Source organism: Nematolebias whitei, chromosome 7 (genome assembly GCF_014905685.2).
Source record: "Nematolebias whitei isolate Nwh7 chromosome 7, NemWhi1, whole genome shotgun sequence".
Classification (NCBI taxonomy): Eukaryota; Metazoa; Chordata; class Actinopteri; order Cyprinodontiformes; family Rivulidae; genus Nematolebias; species Nematolebias whitei.
This window is the reverse complement of record NC_056504.1, coordinates 42930933-42949183: the sequence shown is the minus strand read 5'-3', so window position 1 is coordinate 42949183 and position 18251 is coordinate 42930933. Positions and strand designations below refer to the sequence as shown.

General features: G+C 39.7%; 2 protein-coding genes across 4 annotated transcripts in view; one reads left to right on the top strand and one right to left on the bottom strand.

Annotated features, from left to right (window-relative positions):
* LOC119412588 (arf-GAP with GTPase, ANK repeat and PH domain-containing protein 1) overlaps window positions 1–5401 on the top strand; it is a 22058-nt gene extending 16657 nt beyond the window's left edge. Inside the window, exons 17-20 of the mRNA XM_037679619.1 lie at window positions 90–180; window positions 1114–1336; window positions 2726–3029; window positions 4991–5401. Of these exons, the coding sequence (XP_037535547.1) occupies window positions 90–180; window positions 1114–1336; window positions 2726–3029; window positions 4991–5275 (903 nt within the window). The 3' untranslated portion in view covers window positions 5276–5401. The remainder of the gene's footprint in view (window positions 1–89; window positions 181–1113; window positions 1337–2725; window positions 3030–4990) is intronic.
* Window positions 5402–11526: 6125 nt separating this feature from the next.
* On the bottom strand, window positions 11527–17908 carry LOC119412587 (phosphatidylinositol 5-phosphate 4-kinase type-2 gamma-like). 3 transcript variants are annotated; one of them, XM_037679616.1, is made up of 10 exons: window positions 17732–17908; window positions 17541–17638; window positions 16872–16968; window positions 16274–16423; window positions 13603–13749; window positions 13336–13374; window positions 12234–12347; window positions 11915–12164; window positions 11734–11837; window positions 11527–11617 (listed from the first exon to the last, which is right to left on the bottom strand). In XM_037679616.1, exons 1-10 carry the CDS (start codon window positions 17876–17878, stop codon window positions 11537–11539), a joined length of 1227 nt encoding a protein of 408 aa, XP_037535544.1. In that variant the 5' UTR covers window positions 17879–17908; the 3' UTR covers window positions 11527–11536. The 3 variants fall into 3 exon arrangements, with proteins under 3 accessions (XP_037535544.1, XP_037535545.1, XP_037535546.1); XM_037679617.1 differs by having other exon boundaries at window positions 16872–16949; window positions 17564–17638; XM_037679618.1 differs by lacking the exon at window positions 16274–16423.
* Window positions 17909–18251: the final 343 nt, after the last annotated feature.

Genomic DNA, 18251 nt, shown 5'->3' with positions numbered 1-18251 from the left:
ATATATTTATACACACATATATATTTGTGCTGAAAGATTTCTTGATGATTATAATGTTGAGATCCTTTGCTGCATGTGTTTTCTCTCAGGACCGTAAGAACAGTCAGAGTGAAGCTGTGGCGCTGCAGGCGATCCGTAACGCAAAGGGCAACAACTTCTGTGTGGACTGTGACGCTCCAAGTTAGTGACGCTCATCGTTCAGTGTCCACTGTAACTGTATACGCTTACTGTTCTGCCCATCAAGTTCAAAGTTCATCACGTCTCTGTAAGGTTTTGTAGTGTTACTTTTTCTATGCAGTGCACAGGAAAAATGTGTTAGTTTGTCTCTGTATAATCTCTGTACACTTTGATTAATGAGTCTCATCAGTGAGGAAACAAACATGAGCCTTGCCTTCTCATTTTAAATTGATTGAACGAGGGTAATTTAATAAAAACTCGTGAAAATTCTTCAAATTTAGATTTATGGCCAAGACCACTATTCCATTTTAAAAATATCAATCTGTATTTTGACTAAAACATCACTAAATATGGAATCAGATTAGTTTTGTTTGTTTGTTTTTTTCATAATCTTGCTAACAAACGGGCAGACAGATGAAAAGCTCTATCATCTTAATGGATTAAATGTTGTATTCTTAAACTCTTAATGCTTTATATTAGGCAAATAAAACAGGTTACTATGCATACTGTACAATGTGCTGCATGCAGTACTCTTGTTTTTTTAATTTTATTTTTGTAATTGTTGATTTTGTATCAAAGAGTTTGTCTTGTTTTCATCCATCCATCATTATCTTTACCCGCTTCTTCCTTTCTGGGTCAATGGGTCACTGGTGCCCATATCCAGCAGTCACTATGTGAGAGGCGGGGGACACCTGGACAGGTCTCCAGTTCATAACAGGGACACATAGAGACAACCATTCACTCTCTCTCTCACACCTAGGGACAATTTAGAGTTACCCATCAACTTTTTTTTTTAATGCACAACTGAAGCTACTTTTTTTAAGCCCAGCCTGTCCTGATTATGCCCACTGGATCAGAACAAAACGGACTCAAACTGCAGTTCAGCTCCAGATGAACTGTAAGTCTAATTTATTGTGTCCACCATCCTTCCCTAAGATCCAACGTGGGCCAGTCTGAACCTGGGTGCTCTTATCTGCATCGAGTGCTCTGGGATCCACAGGAACTTGGGGACCCACCTGTCCCGCGTTCGCTCGTTGGCGCTGGATGACCTGCCGAGAGAGCTCACGCTGGTTCTCAGCACCATCGGCAACCACATGGTCAACAGTACATGGGAGGCACGCACGATGGGCCACCGCAAACCGGCTCCTGACGCAACCCGGTAAATTACTACCAGTCTGAACAAAAACACAATTAAAGGTGTTAAAGTACACTTGTGCGTATATGCTGATGTGTTTGGCTAATTCTGGTGGAAAAGCAACAAGAACTAGAGAAATTTCATTGCCTGTGAAAATGCAGTGTGAGTGCATATTGCTGAAGAATTTGCTAAAAAGAACCAGCTGAAATTAGCTTAAAAAACTATGCTGAATTATACAGTAGTTTAAATTAAAGAACAAGCCTAAATTAGCAGAAGAAAGCATAAAGAACAAATTTTTGCTGAATTAGGTATAAATAAGAAGAAATTAACACAGAACAAGCTGAAATTAGCAACAACAACAAAGAAGTAGCTGAAAAGGCAGAAAGAAGCTTAAACTACCAGAAGGAAGCAGAAAGAGCTGAAATGAGCTAAAAAAAAAATATGTGGAATTATCTGAAAAAGATCAATTTAGCATAAAACAGCTACACAGAAGCTGAAATAGTAGAAAAAGCTGAAAGGAGCATAAGCTGAAATGACCATAAATAAGGTAATTAGGTTGAAAGTTTAGCAAAAATTACCTTGAAAAACTTAAGTTTATATGAAAACAGCTGCAATTAGCTAAAAAATTATTTTAGGCTGAAATGATCCTAAATGAGCACAAAAAAGTGGAAATTATCTGAAAAAAGCAGAAATTAGCAACAACAAAAAAAAAAACAGCTGAAAAGTAGCTTAAAATCAGAAAGAAGCTTAAATTAGGAAGTGGAGAGAGCATGTTTTTTGCCGAGTTAAGCTAAAAAAGTTTAAATGAGTGCAAAAAATGTGGAATTAGCTGAAAAAGCTAAAATTAGCATAAATGGCTAAAAAAATAGCTGAAATAGCAGAAAAAGCTGAAACCCTGCAGAAATAAGCAGAAAGGAGCATAGCAAACTGAACTTAGCAGAAAGAATTTACAAAAATATTATAGTTGGCAGAAATAATCTGAGAGGAGCACAAAACAGCTTAAATTAGCTGGAAAAAAAGTTTAAATTTGCACAAGGAAGCTGAAAAAAGCTGAATCAGAACAAAATGTGAAAGGAGCAGTAAAAAGTTGTAAACAGATCTAAAGATCTGAAGGATGTATAATGAGCTCAGTTCATTTTCTATGAGAAAAAAAATGGCAGAAAAGGCTAAATATTTCAAAAAGCTAAAGTTGCACCAATACCAAAAGTCATAGCGGATTGTTCTTGAAACAGCTGAACGTTTTGATTTATGATTTGTTGAAATAGCTTAAAAACCGCGGGACGAGAATTGCACCAAAAAAACGTACAGAAGAAAAATGGATCACAGTAGTGTGGACGCTTCATAAGCGTTTATTAGAATCAGCAGGTGGATTTCATTGATGGATCATCCTTTTTTTTTCCTGTGTTTGCTCAGAGAAGAGCGTGAGTCGTGGATCCGAGCCAAGTACGAGCAGAAACGGTTTGTGGCGCCGTTGCCTCCTCCCACTCCCAGCGAGGGCCCAGACATCGCTCTGTCAGGCCGTCTTCTGTTGGCAGTGATGGAGCGCAACCTGCCCAAGCTGCTGCTCCTTCTGGCCCACTGCACCAAGGAGGACATCAACGCCCCTCCCGGCCTGTCGCTCCCCACCAGGTCGCTCCTGGCACTCCGGCTGCCTGGGTCCGCGCTGCACGCTGCCTGCCAGCAGGCTGATGTGGTGATGACTCAGCTTCTTGTTTGGGTGGGTTTCACTCCTCCACCTTTATTCTTTCTGTGGTATTCCCACTTTTTCCTTTAAAATATGGTTTTGTATTTAACCTGAGTCACATCACCAAAGAACATGCAAACGTTTTTAAAGATATATTATTGCAGCCTGGGTGTTTACAAAGTGGCATTTTAAAGTGATAGTTTGGATATTGTGAAGTGGAGTTCTGTGGAAAAGTTACTCTTTTTTAACAGCCTCAGTTTAGAGAAATAAAGATCCATTCTGACCTGATTGGTGAGGTGATGGCTAGTCTGAGTAAGGCCAAGAGCAAAGTGGATTGCTGCCATTAAAAATAACTACATCAGAATTCCTGAGCGGATCATACAATACTTTTTATAAGATTTTACGATGTTAGCATTTATGTATTATGCTGTTATTTCATAAACTATTTATATTTTAGCCCCAGTGTTCCAGTTTTGTTCATTTTTGGGACCAGAATCTGAGCACTCGGGTGTGGGGTTTTAAGTCCCGCCTACTTCTTCCAAACACAATCATAGTGTTGGAAAAAATTATGTTTGAACAAACAGCACCAGAGTCAACACCTGAATATAAAATTATTTGAAGTTATTGTTTTTTTAATTATACCAAGGTAAATGTTTTGTTCATGAATGGAGAAGGGGCGGAGCTTAAAACTTCTGGAATCAGCCTACGGGGCAGCTGGTCCCATTTTGGCTTCAACTTTAGAGTTCATCCATAAATCCAAATTTTAACAATTTTATGGATTATTTACAAATAGTGACAGCAGCTAGCTGTAGCACTTTCTGTTTAGCCTGAACTACATTCATCAGTAGTTTTAACAATACTTTTGCCAGAATAATAATAATAATGTCATCACAATGTCAGCACTGTATGTTTCCATACAATGGCGAAATTAGTCTCTGCATTTAACCCATCCACCACCAGGTGGTGCAGTGGGCAGCTATTGAAAGCGCCCGGGGGACATTTTGGGGATGAGACGTGCTGCCCAGAGACGCCACGTGATGTGCAGTGACTGGGGATCGAGCCTGGGACTTTCGGGTCCCAAGCCGGCTGCCCTGCCTCTACACCATCTCGGCCCCCAACAGAATAATCATGTAATGTTGAGATTTCTTTAAACAGCAGCAATACGTCTTGATCCTGGTCTTGCTCGGACTAGTCGTTAGCTTTTAATCTAGTCAGTTTTCAATTCTATTTCTTTAAACTGTGATTGTTCAAAAAGTTGTCCACGACATGTGAAATATTTAGCTAATTACAAGACACCTCAGTCCTGGACTGAGACGTGTTCTGGCTGCCTCAGTCCATTCAGATAATACACCAAGGCAGTGAAGGGAGGTCGGAGATGCTCTACCTCTGATGCGTCTCTGTGCCACCGAGCGAGATAATAGCAGGGCCAAGCTTGCTGACATGAGAATAAAAAAATAAAATAAAATGCAGAGCTACGGCTCAGTAAAGTGATGAACGGAGGACATTAGTTGTGACAACTCGCTCATGGGATTAAACAATAACTAATAATAAGTTATTGTCATTAAGTAAGTTTTTTTCATGGTTTAAAATCCAGCTTTATTTAAAAATGAACCCACTGGTGGGCCGAACCGAGTTAACCTGTGGCCCTGACTTGGCCCCTGGACTGCCGGTTGAATAACCCTGGGCTCGAAGAAGAAGCTTAAAACAGACTGGTCTGTGCAGTCAGTTCGTGGGTTTTCTGAAGACGCTAATGAATTCCTCCTAACATCCACTCCACATCAAACAGTCTGACCTATCGTTTTAAAAACTCACTTTTTAGAAGGTAAGGTACTAAAGTAATTCAGATGGTCAGTCAAGATAATCTGTATTTTGTTGAGGTAATGTAAGCTAGTCCTGTCTTAGTTCAAATTTATCTTTCTGAAATGATGGAGCAGTTTGATCGGTTTGATTAATTTGTCGATTGCTCGGTTTAGCTCGATTTGTTCTGTCTCCAGTACGGCTGTGACGTCCGGCATCGGGACCCTCAGGGGCAGACTGCGCTGACTCTGGCTCAAAGCGCAGGAAGCCAGGAGTGCGTCGACATCCTGCTGCAGCACGGTTGCCCTAATGAACTGGCCTCTGCCCACTTGACAGCTGGTTTGTCATCATCCGCCGCAATGACAACCAGCTTCCCTGTCACCATGACGTCCAGCTTGACGGTTGCCACGACGCTCAAGTACCCACAGAAGAGCGGCAGCGCCAACCTGAGTTACAGCACCTCCAGACGAGCTGTGTCGTAAACGCAGCGCTGTGCGGTGTGACGTGTGTAGGAGCTTGTCGCTTTGCCCTCATAGTGTGTCCCGTCCATCCACGCAGACCAGCAGGAGCGATGAACACGTGGACGGATGCTGCATTAAGAGGAGGTCCAAGAGATATGTGTGTGTTTCAGGGCTGTAAACGAAATAATGTCACCAAAAACAAACGTTTTCATGACCTGTGCGCCCAGACTCAACAGGAATGTACCGAACCATTTACCAGACTCGTTTCCCTTCATACAGTCAAACAGAAGTCCGCCCGCAGCCTCAAACTGCTTTTTCTTAGCCGCCAAAGCCCAGAAGTAAAGAACTGCAATAAGTTTACGACTCGATAGCGGGACGTACTCTATTCTCAACACAACACACTGCAGCAGATATTAATTTTGACGGTGAATGTGAGTTTTAAATTCATCAAAGCTAATCATGACGTGCATTAATTACGTGTAAGTCGATGTGAAAAACGTGAGGGGGGTGGTGATTTAAAGCTAAAACTACTGTATAGAAAAACCGATAAAACTATAAAATTATAAACAATTTTTAAGTGTTTAATTTCCAGTTTGTTATTGTACGATTTGTACAGTTGGTTCTGTGAAGAAGAAAAAAAAAGAAGAAAAAACTTGTTATTATTGCTGTTAAGAGATTTCCTGTACAGAGTTTTGGTTCAGTTTGTTAGCGGTGTGTCTGACATAAACTGTACAGGATGTGAGCGTCATGACGCCAGCAGTAGCTCATTATCAAAGAGAGTGTAATAACAGACGTGTGACTGAATGTAAACAAATACTTTAAATACTAATATGTTTTCCAGAGGATAAAGTTTTCAGCCGACATTACTCCTGATGCGACTAACAGATTAAAAGATTATCTTTTGACCGATGAGAGTGTCTCATATAAAAAACAAACATGGCCTCCTAATGATTCTGTGATTTTTTTTTTAACTGGATGAAAGTAGACATGAAACAGAAGAATGTTTTCCTAATTTATAATTTTAAAAAGGGCACATTGTCAAGATTCATGTACTGTAAGTACTTTTACTTTGACCTGAAGCTGTTTGTTTCTGTGATGTATACATCTCACACCATTTGCTTTGTTTTTCTTTTTAACTTATTCAATAAATCCTAGAGCATTTATTACCATGATACTAGGCTTTTTGGTCATGCTTTGCTCTCTTTTGAGTTCATTGTGTTGGTTCAGATTTTCTTGATTCTATTGCAGTTTCTTCACGCAGGAAACTACTCAACTTGTTTCAAAGTGAGTAGTCACACAAAACATCCACACTAGACAAGCCATTGAGACATTAAAATAATAATTTATGTGAAATCATTATCCGTTGAGAAGTCTGATGGCTACAGGGATGAATGAGTTTTTCAGTCTGTTCGTTCTACATCTGGGCAGCAGATACCTGCGTCCAGATGGAAGTAACCTGAACTCACCATGGAGTGGGTGATCAGGATCTGCCAGAATCTGCCTGGCCTTGTTCACTGACCTTGTCTTGTGTAGGACTTGGACTTTTCCTTGGAGTTTCAGTCCTCCAGTGTTCAGCTCTCCTCATTTTACACTCAACCAGCATTTGAACATGTGGTTCTCTGGATCATACTGGTTTGTAATTAACGGCCTCTGTGGACCCACAAACAAATGGGTCGGAGTCTCAAACCTATTTATAAACTGCAGCTATCACTGTGTCTTTGATGTTCTCTGAATTTTAACAATTACAGAGAATTAAATGTATTTTTGTCACATAAAAGTAAAAAAAAATGTTTAAAAAAAATCAATAAACACTTAACGTTAGCACACAAAATGAAAGCAGCATTCATCACCAATCATCTTGTAACTCACAGCTATAAACAAAGTGCTTGTGCCGTCTGTTACCATTTAGACAAAGTGTTGGGAGTGACTCTCAGCTACTACCTTGCCACATTTTGGCTCAGTGTCTGTAAAAATGATTGTAATGATGATAACCATTTTTGTGAGACTATTGCCAATTACTGCAGCTGCAGTGGCTGTCTTGAATTAGATTGACTCAACAAGCTAATTAGCTATAGACGAGCATTATTTTCGGAAAGTTTAAAACAAAATCCATCCAGTGCTTCATGAGCTATTTTGCTAACAGACAAACATGGTTGACTCCAATAGGTAGTGTTTTAAGTAAAGACCTTGCGGAAAATGTTTAACTCAGCGTATGTGATTGGTATCATGATTACTAAAGTTTTTAACCCCCATAGTAGTGCAGACTGACAGAGAGCGACTCAACACAATCAAAGTAAAAGTGAATTTATTTACAGTGTTCTGGGGACTCAGGTATGATCTGGAAAGGAACAGGTGACAGGTAAGTATGTTGGTTGTAGAAGTAATCTTGAGTGTAATGGCCAAAGTAGATTTCTTGTTTCTTTCTGTTTGCTTGGCAGGTTTGGAGAGGAGGGCGAAGAATTCCAGGTGGGCGACAGGATATGGGTAAAAGAGAAATGTGAATGGACCAAGATATCAAAGTATTTGTAGGAATCAACAAACAATAGAAACGCCGTTCAAAGATAAAATTGTGGGAAGGACTGCTGGGACCAACTTCCTCTTTGAAAACAACATCCCTGCATTTAGTACAAGTTTGAGACGGAACAAATCTGACTGGATGATGTCAAAAGCAGATAGCAAAAGCTGGAAAACCTCAGCAACTGTTTTATCTTGACAATAAACAACTGTACTATCAGCACAAAAATGTAAGCATGCATCAGGGATGATCCGACCTACATTACAGATTGTAAATAGGGTGCGTCCTAAGACTGAGCCTTGTGGTACACCATTGTTAACTGTTAAATAACTGGAAGAAGTACCATTATGTTGAACACATTGTCTACAAAAGGGAGAAACCCTGAGGAGAGCTGGACAGAAGACACAAAAATCACACAGATTCTCTCACATGAGGCCTGTGGTTCCCACCTCTGGTTCTCTCTCCTGGTCCTGGAGTCCTTCTTGCCTCTCCCTCAGCGTTTAACAGATATTCAAAATAAGAGCTTACCCTTCTGTCCAACATCAATCTATTATTGGAGACTTGTCCGATTTTCATTCTTTGATGACCTGTTGCTCCTTTTATCGCTTGTAAATAAAAGTACTTAACTTTTCGTCTTTGTGTCCTTGAGTCTTTTTGGTCCTTGGAAAACCTGTCTCTGGGTCAAAACATTTTATTTTTGCCTATAATCGGCACATTTCCAAAGAAGAAGGTCTCGTGGTGATTTCATGAGTCCGTTCAACATGCTTCCTAAATCTCCAGTTGGTGTTCAGCTGAGATGACATCTGGTGACAGAATTCATCCAAGACTGTCACAACTCGTCAAACTGGTTTGCGCTTCTCGCTGATTTATATTCAGGGTGGGTCAACTTTGTAGTTTCCAGGAGGATAAAAGTGTCTTCTGACAGAAATACGGTTCGTGACTTCTGGAAATCATGGGTCAAAATTAATTTGCTTAACAGGCGAAAATAATTCACCTGAAAATGAACAAAAAAGCAGAAGGAAAAACTTCTGTCTTAAGAACCCTTATCAAGACCATCAAAAAAGATCAACAGGTTTGGCTCCCTTGGAAAAGATGTAAATTGCATTTTCTGTAAAAATTACAATGTGAATGTTGAAATTTGATAAAAAATGCTGAAACTGAGCTGTTAAAGGCTAATAGCAGCAGAACACAACCTAAAGGACAAAAGTAGCAGTACCTGCTAAGTACCTTAAAGAATAAAAGTAACAAGAGACAAAGCTCGAGTAAATGCTGAAGCAGATTTTAAAGAGAACAATGGGTTTAAAATAAATTGAAGATATAATTTCATGCATTAACCTACACAACAACTAGTTCATAGCGTTAGGAAGTGTGAAGGATTAATTCATTAATCTGTCAATCCCAGTATATAAAAAAAACACTTGTTGGATTAAATGGCGGTTCTAAACTGACCATGATAATAAACGTCTCTTTGTCTAATTTTTTTTGTTTAATTGTTTTTACTGTATATAGTAAAGTAGCTTCAGTAATAAGTGTCAGGAGTGCTGGGACAAGAGACTAAGAACAGAAATGAATGCTTCCCCGTTAGGATGAAATGTCACAGTTAGACCCACAAATCATTTTATTGTTTAAATGCAGTGACCTGTTAGAGTTACACTCTGTTAAATTTATGATTCTTGATATAAATCAACATCATGTGGCCGGCCACACAGTAAACAGCACTATAAATCCAAGCTGACGTAAAAGCCTTTTGATCAATATCAAGACATTATGCTTCAGGTTAGCCTTTCCCCTCTGCAACTTGCACTTATTGCACAGCTGCAAAACTAAATGTCCACAGCAATAAAACCGTTTCTGAGCTATCGGAAACAATGTTTTCTTGATACATCCATAAAACCAGTACATAATGCCTTCTGGTCTGACCAAACATTTGTTTCAAAGAAAAAATACTATTTTTTGGCCTCATCTGCATTGTCAAATATTAATTTTGTTGTTAACATTCTTCTAGATAATTAATAATCAGCTAAATGCTGATTAAACCAAGGGGATGTTGTTTTCAAACAGGAAGTCGATATCAGCAATCCTTCCTTCTATCTCATCCATCATGGTGTGCCTATTGAGTTTGTAGATTCCTACAAATACTTGGGAATTTTAATTGATGCACATCTTTCTTTTGAGCCGCATGTCAAAAACTTGATGAAGGAACTGAAATTAAAACTGGGTTTCTATTTCAGAAATAGATCTTGCTTAACTCTGAATGCCAGGAAATGCCTTGTAGCTGCAACTTTCCTACCAGTCATCGATTATGGTGAATTTATTTACACGAATGCCCCTGCCAGCTGCTTGCAGATATTGGATGCTGTCTACCATGGGGCACTAAGGTTCATAACTGGCTGTAACACCATACCCATCACTGCGCTCTGTACTCATTGGTCAGTTAGTCATCATTATCTACACATACGCTCTCACACTGGTTCATCTTCATCTCTTGGTCTGCTGCCTTCATATGTCTCCTCCCACGTCACATTGTCATTGCAGTTACAGCGTGCGCTCTTTGGCCTTCATTACCTGCAGCGTTCCCTCAGTGTGGACTGAACTTGGCAAAAAGGCCTTTTCTTAATCTGCTCCTGACTCTGCTTTCTGACCATGGTACAGATCCTGTTTCAGATTATCATGATTACACCTCATGGATCACGACTTGGCTCTGGTTTCTCCTGTCTGCCTTCCTGTTCATGACCCCTGCTTCGACAACCGGACCCAGTTTTTGAATTTGCCCCCCACGGACAGCATCAGTTGTGCTCTGCAGCTGCTCCGCCGGTGACATCATTCCTGCCACGCTGACAGGTGACTCTCTCCCTCCAGCCTGTGAGGACCTGGTAACTCAGCTGATCCTGACTCCTACGTCCAGCATCAAAAATAATAATTTAAAATAAAATTTAAAAAACTGTTCTTCTGTACTCCTGTGTCTGGTTTATTTGAATCCAACACCCGGTTGTGACATTAATATTAAGTATGACACCGCTAATTTGTAGATTTTCACCTACAGCGGGGCTCTCTGTAACGTAACCCCTGCAATGGGTGTAACAGCAGAATTGTATGAATACTGTAAAGGACTGTGTACTGTAAAGCTAATTTATAAAGTAAACTTCATAAACTGTAATGACATTTTTGGGATTTGAGTTACTTTAAGATGACAGCAGTTCACTTTGATCTTGACTTTGTTAAAACGGAAGGAAAAAACTGATCTTTTCCAAAAATAATACTAATTAAAACACAATTCACAGAGGATCCATATGATACAGAGGCTTTTCAGAAAGAAATGACATTAAACCCAATTTTACACATGCACAATATCACTTTGTCTTAAAAATTCAAACTGTTAAGTTTTTTTTTCTGTCATTTTGATTATGTTATCATCAAACTTTGATCATGCACTGAAAAGAGCTAATAACAAACAGGAAATTGCAAATATTTAACAAAAAAAAAAGGTTTTATTAAAATGTCAGAACATAGAAACAGTATAAATGTTGAACGTTTGTTCAGAAAACATATCTGGTGTAGTGCAGATCTAGATTATAATCTTTCTCCAAACTTTTGTTGTTCAAAGAGCTATCTACAGCAGGTACAGTATTAATTGCTTGTAATGGATTTTCAGAACCCCCTTTCAAAAGATTTGAGCTATCCCTTTAAGCTGCTAATCTTTAGTGCTCCTTGGAGTTGATTCGACTCAGACTGCTGTAGTTAAACTTAAATGCAGATAAATCTTTGAATCAGGCGAAGACCTTTGCGATGAACTCTTTGAAACGTTTAGCGTACTGCTCAGGATGAACTGTTGTGATTTCTGCTCCAGCCTACAAAACAGAAACACAAACAATTAAAAGTAGGTGAACCAGAACGCAAAAGCAGGAGAATGGAGCTGTGAGGAGTTCCTTCTCTAACCATTTACTTAAAGATTAATGTCCCTCACCCCGTTTTTGACAGCCTTGGCAGCGTGAGCAGCTCTCTTCTTGGTATCATACTGTGTCAGCACGTCAATCAGACCCATGAAATACACCTCCCTCCGGGGAGCAGCTAGGATGTGATGCACAGCTCTATATGAGATGACATTTCTTTAAACCTCTGAGGAGAACCGTGCTGGCAGCACTCACCTACAGCACTCTGAGCAGCATACACGTCCACGTAAGGATCGAATTCTCCAGGACCCATGGGTTTGAAGGACTTCATGTAGCCTGCGATACCCTCAGGTGGGGTAGATGGAGCAGCAGCCAGGTCATTTTCACCCCCCTCCTCCTCTTCATGGGATGACTCCTCATCCTCATCCTCCTCCCTCTCAGCTCGCTCAACGTCGTGGATACCCAGCAGCAAGCTGTAGTCCGTGATCCTCATTTGCACAAGGAACTGCAGCAACACACATGTAAACACCAGAAAACCAGGTGTCCAAACACCAGAAGCAACACTCGGCCTCACCTCGAGGTCCATGCTGAGCTTCTCCATCATCTTCTCTTTCTCCTCATCGCTCACATAAATCTTCTGCATGTTATTCATGAAGTCTGCATCCTTGTAAGTTGGTAACTCTTTGACCTGAAAGCACAGAGGGAAGATGAGCTATACTTTTTAGCCAATAGATAAAAAAGCTTCCTTGTTTAAACACTTATCAATCCTATCTTCAATTAGTGAAAAATAAAAGCAGTTTGCCTTGAATTTTATTTTCCAAATCAACATAGATGGAAAAAAAAACAAATATTCTTTAAAGAATAAATGAGATAATTTGGGATGACTCTAAATGCCAAATAGGCTCCAAAAGCTGCAGATGCATGTTTAAATAATGACTTTCTGGAAATTTCATTCAAATCTGTCCTTTGGTTCTTGAGACATAAGTGCTATCAGATTGCACATCTTTGTTACAAAAAAAATTGCACACAGGGCTGCAGATGATATGCATTCTAGTTTTTATTTTATGAGTAAAAGGACTAGCCCTTTACTTGTCACAATGGGCTGATGTTAGTGAACCCAATGGTGCAGGTAGGCAGGCAAGTACTCAAGTATACATCCTGAGTCCTTGCCTGCCTGCACCATTGGGTTCAAAAACACCAGCCTATTGTATTTTATATATTATATAAAATAAATAAAAAATCATTAACAAAACAAAGAGTTGACAGGGCAGCAAAACAAACATAGAAGGATGTGCTCACGAAAAAGATATGCTATCACCAGTGAACAGAAGACAATGCCAGGACAAGGACTAACACAGAGACACAGACTTCTATACAAGAAACACCAATTAGACAAAGTGGAGGCACCTGTGAGTAATCACAGTTGCCAAAGAAAGAGACAAGGGATGCAAGACATAAACACGACACAAGATGGGGTTAAATACTAAAGAAACACAAACCCTGTAAAGCTAGAAATAGAGGATCAGAGGAATGCAGACATAAACACAACACCAGAAAACCACAACTCCTACATTACTATCGTCCAAGCTCTGTTTATTTATTTAGTTTTTAATTTGCTGTAACCAAGATCACATTATAAGTTCTGACTGCAGTACTTTAGTAAACACACAGCTCACCTTTTCTTTAAAACTGGCTTCACGGGACAGCAGGGAACCCTGAGGAGGAAAACTAAAGCAGTCACTGTTACTGATAAGATCAATAAATTGTGTGAAAACATTCACTTAAACAGAAACATTTGGCAAATGTTCCTCTGGACTTTTAGTTTCCTGTAAAGAATCCCTGTGCACAGCATTTCAATCTGACAAGAATGTTGTAATTTATTACGGTCAGCATAATAAAATAACTGAAATCTCCTTTAGATAAACATATCCGGCAGGGATTACCTTCAGGTCGTACTTCCTGTGTATGGGCAACCTGTGGCTGAACATGTTCCTCATCACTAACAGGTAGGTGTCCTCGTTCTCCACTGTCACTCTGTACATGGAGAGGAACTGGGGGAGCAGCGTGCTGCTGTGGCAGGTGACTATATGCTGGAAGAGGACAAAAAGAAAACTTCACAACACAGTCACAATCTGCCCACACAACACTTGTCTCAATGCACTCCACCCTGTCTGCTCTCGTTTTCACCTCTCTTGTGCACCATGGTTCACCCCAACAACTCCATCATTCATACATATATTCTTCTGATGTTTAATCTTCTCTCCAGACCATCCACTCACCTCTCCAGACTCTCTTCCACCTGCTTCCTTCTCTACTCAGTGTCATCTGCATTCATACGCATCTGCTCACAACAGACTCATGTTCAGGCTGCTGTTTAATATGCCATATTATATTATATTATTGTTTTAGCATATATCTTAGATCCTCATATACTGGTTCTTTTTTATAGTTTGTTTTATTGCTATTTTTGACTGTAAATGGGACTCTGTGTACCACATGTAATGTGAATGACAATAAAGTCACCTTGAACCCCCACCATCACAGACATCTACACCTCTAGATGCAGGAAGAGGGCCACCTGCATCATGAAGGACCCCACACACCCAGCACATACACTTTTTGCCCCGCTTCCCTCAAGAAGGAGGTTAAGGAGCGCTAAATGTAGAACCACTAGACTGAGGAACAGCTTCTACCCTGAGGTTGTTAGACTCATGAATCTCTAACCAGGATAATCACTGAAAAATCACATTATGCTGCTGTATTTATTCATGCTCATCTGCTCACATAGACTCATGTTCGTGCTGCTGTTCAGCGTATTGTGTTTATTGTTTGTGTGCTATTAGTGCTTCACATATTTTTAGGTGACGTTTTTCTTAATTCATAGCTTAGATCTTATTACTGTTTTTCTTTTACATTTTATTGTTGGATGTAACTGGGACCCTGCGTACACAATTTCGTTCCACCACATGTACCACATGTAGTGTGTATGACAAATAAAGTAACTCTGACTCTGACTCTCTGACTGACCTCATTTGTTAAGAAATGTCTCTAAAATACAAAACTTATAATTTCATGATTGAAGCTTCTTTTATTAGTTTATTGTCTAGGTCATTCTCCTGAGCTACAAACTAGTTGGAGATGAAATATTTTTGAAAATACACTTGGCTTCACACTGACTGTACTTGCACAAACCCCTGCCAAAATGTGGCCCAAAATCCGTTTGCAGTTTGTGTACATATCAAAAATCAGTTACAAAAATTAATGTGAAAAGCGTTAGAGCTGAGTTTCAGATGTCCGTAATGACTATTTTATATGGAAGAATTGTTTGGTGAAATTGTCCAATATGTTCAAATGTCCAGAGACACCAGAGTGAGAGGAGGCCCCGTGTCTCATGATAGAAATTTGAGAACTCTCTTGAACCAACAAAGTTAAGTCAAGTCCTCTGAACTGTTTCTTTTATTTTGTTGAAACGAATCATCAACAATCCAACTTTGTTGGATTTTTTACCTGGATTATTGAGCATGAACTTTGATGTTTTGACTCACTTTGGCCATGGTTGCCTCAGAGGATCTGACGGGGGAGAGGGTGGACTCCAGAAACCATCTTATCACCATCAAACTGGTTGGCCCACTATATTTTTCCTTCATTTATACAAGTTAGTCTCATTGAGCCACGGGGACTCATTTACAAGAGAGACCTGATTTAAACAAAGAATGACGATAACAGAAGACAATCATAAAAGAAAGCATATAAATTGAAAAGAAAAAATGAAAGAAAATGTTATTAAAAAAATTAAACAAAAACAGCTAGATTGTAAAGCGAAGTAGAATACTAAAAACAGGATTTGCATTGGTTTTTGCCATGGACTTAGCAGATATTTGTAATGTAATGTAATATAATGAAATATAATGTAATGTAATATAATGTAATGTAATATAACGTCATATAATGTGATGTAATATAATGTGATGTACAAATGTAATGAGTGTGCTGCTTGTGAGACTGAGTTTGTTGTGGCTCCTCAGACTGATGAAGTCCTTTGGATGAAGGATGAAACGTTTCAACAAAAAAGAAACCATCCAGAGGACCAGACTTAACTTTGTTAACTTTGTTACCTGGATTATTGAGCATGAACTTGATTAAACTTTTTTGAACATTTCGAAACATTTTGGAAACTGCCTCAGGAATGTCGTTCTCAAACAGTTGCCAACAGTTGCAGCCCGGTAAGACACAGGCTTCAGATGGTAAAACTGCACTTTTAGTTCGTTTTAACGTCTGTGTTCTAAAATCAACTTTGCAGATACAGAAAACTGCACAAGAGTTACTTAATGGTATAACTGATCATTCTTAATCGCATCATGTTCTATTGCCCTGTTTCTGAAGGTAGAAATCTTTATGTTTCAGCATCATTCAGACTTGATGTGCAGAGTGTGGACTGACTTATTGCAACTGTAACTGAGAACACAAATAGCTCATAAACAAGACAAAGCAAAACAATGATAGTAATATTTTTTTTTTTAAAAAGGAGAATGAGTATATACTGTAATTCAAAACATTTTTCTTCTCCAGGAGTTTCCCACCTCCTGTCATATAATAAAATGTGAAAAATCCTACCTGGTGATACTCAGAGAGGATGTTGTGCATTCCCTCCACCTCCTCACTGGAAATTTCTTTCACCACCAAAGTGCGGTCGTGTGACGTCAGCAGCAGTCCAACGCACTTCCCCTCTTCATCTTTGAGAGGAGGACTGTGGGCCAGAGACACCTTATGGGGGGTGGGGGGTGGGGGGGGGGGGGGGTGGGGGTAACATGATTAATATGTAGCCTCCCCTGGACAATCAAACCTTTATAATTAAAACATTTAACCACAATATTCCAAACAAAAAGAAGATATTTAGAGCAGCTGTGCCACATGTGGATTTAAACGGTGTGTTAAAACCATCCTTGAATAATGCTGCAGGTTTCCCATATTATTACATTAAGCAAATGAGCATGCAGTGATGGGTGCACCACCTGGCACATGCAAATACCACACAAAGACATGCAAATGTGAGCAGGATCAATAAAGAGTTCCACCAAAAGGGGAAGGCTGAAAGCTTCCTATGTTTCTATGTGTATTTTTTTTAATCTTATGTTTATGTGTTCCATTAAAGAATAACAGTTTCTCTCCTTTTCGCTACAATCATGGGTGTGTCTTGTGATGAATGTTCTACTTGGTAGTCTTGATCCTCGATGCCAAAGCGCTCTCGCAGGTTTCTGAACACCTGTGGACAGTACTCTTTGAATTTGAACTGAGCAGGAAGATTCTCCCTGAAACAGAAGAACAAAGGCGTCATTGTGAAGTTTATGAATTTCAGGGTTCATGCTGTTTCATTTTTTTTTTCTATTTAACATGGCATTAGCATCACTTTAGATGCACAGTGAAGTCAGATAGACTTTCACCTGGAGAAAACCTGCTTTATTCCTTTTCCCACCTCTGTTCATGAAGTCTTTAAAGAATTCCTGAATGGATTAAAGGATTACTGAAAGCCACTCAGTTTTACTCAGAATGGGAACTGTGTAAAGCCTCGAATACAGAACAAAATGTCAGAAATGGATTTGTCTGTATTTTTGCATTATGCTACACAGAAATAACTCACAGATGGGGAGAAACAGGCTTCAGATCTTTAGTGCTCAGCATCCTTCTACGTTATCTTATAATTTGACACGAGCACCACTTTGTTGAAGTGTTAAAGGTGTACTTAGAGGAGAAAAGCAGTGTTGTTCTCTAAAGGGGTCTGCTGTTTCTGATAAGCACAGGAGAATAAATCAGAAGGAGGGTCAGAGAAATCTGTGCAGTCCACAGGAAGTGGGGGCGGATGCTGCAGAGCAGAGCTCTTTACTTGTTGAAGAAGTGGTTGATGACTTTGATCTTGGTGCTGGCTTTGAAGTCGTCTGGAAGCAGCATGACAGGTACAGGCACCTGGCTCAGGTCATTCATCTGCGCATGAGCAAGGAGGAAAAAGAGAGCGAGAACAGTTCAGGTCCACATAAACATGTTTCAAGCATGAAGCAGCCAGCTTATCTTTTATACCGAGTGATTGACCCCCCACATCAGGACGCTCAGCACCGGGTCACTGGCTCGAAAAACCTCCACCTTCTGCTGCACGAAGTGTTTCTTCTTGGTCTTCCTCTTGGGCTTCAGAGTGAAGATGGAGGAGGAGGCGTAGGGAGAAGACATGGCTCTTCCTCGGGCGTTTCAGTCTGGGAGCAGGTTGTTGCTGCCTGTGAAGTGCTCCTGTGTATGTAAAGCAGGATGAAGCCCGCCTTCAGTTCAGCCAACACACACACACACACACACACACACACCACAAAAACAGATCTAACTGCTGCTGGTTGTAAAAGGTAATAAAACCAGAGATATGTGTAATAATTGGAACAATGTTGATCTTAAACTTTATTGTGACCACAGAGATAATAACAGTTTATTCATGTAGTTTGACAGCCACAAATAAAAATACTGCTATTTTTCTTTTCTGTTAAAGGACAAAAGTTAGTATATTTCTGATTCATAAATACTTAAAAAGTACTGAATGATAGACCCGTATATTTGT

Bases quoted from the DNA above. Each gene is read 5' to 3' on its own strand.
- LOC119412587 (XM_037679616.1), bottom strand. From the start codon at position 17,878: ATGTCTTCTCCCTACGCCTCCTCCTCCATCTTCACTCTGAAGCCCAAG. The intron at 13,375-13,602 runs GTAATCCCTGCC...TTTCCTCCTCAG, and splicing joins ACAGGAAGTACGACCTGAAG to GGTTCCCTGCTGTCCCGTGA. The intron at 12,348-13,335 runs GTGAGCTGTGTG...CTGTGCTTTCAG, and splicing joins AAGCCAGTTTTAAAGAAAAG to GTCAAAGAGTTACCAACTTA.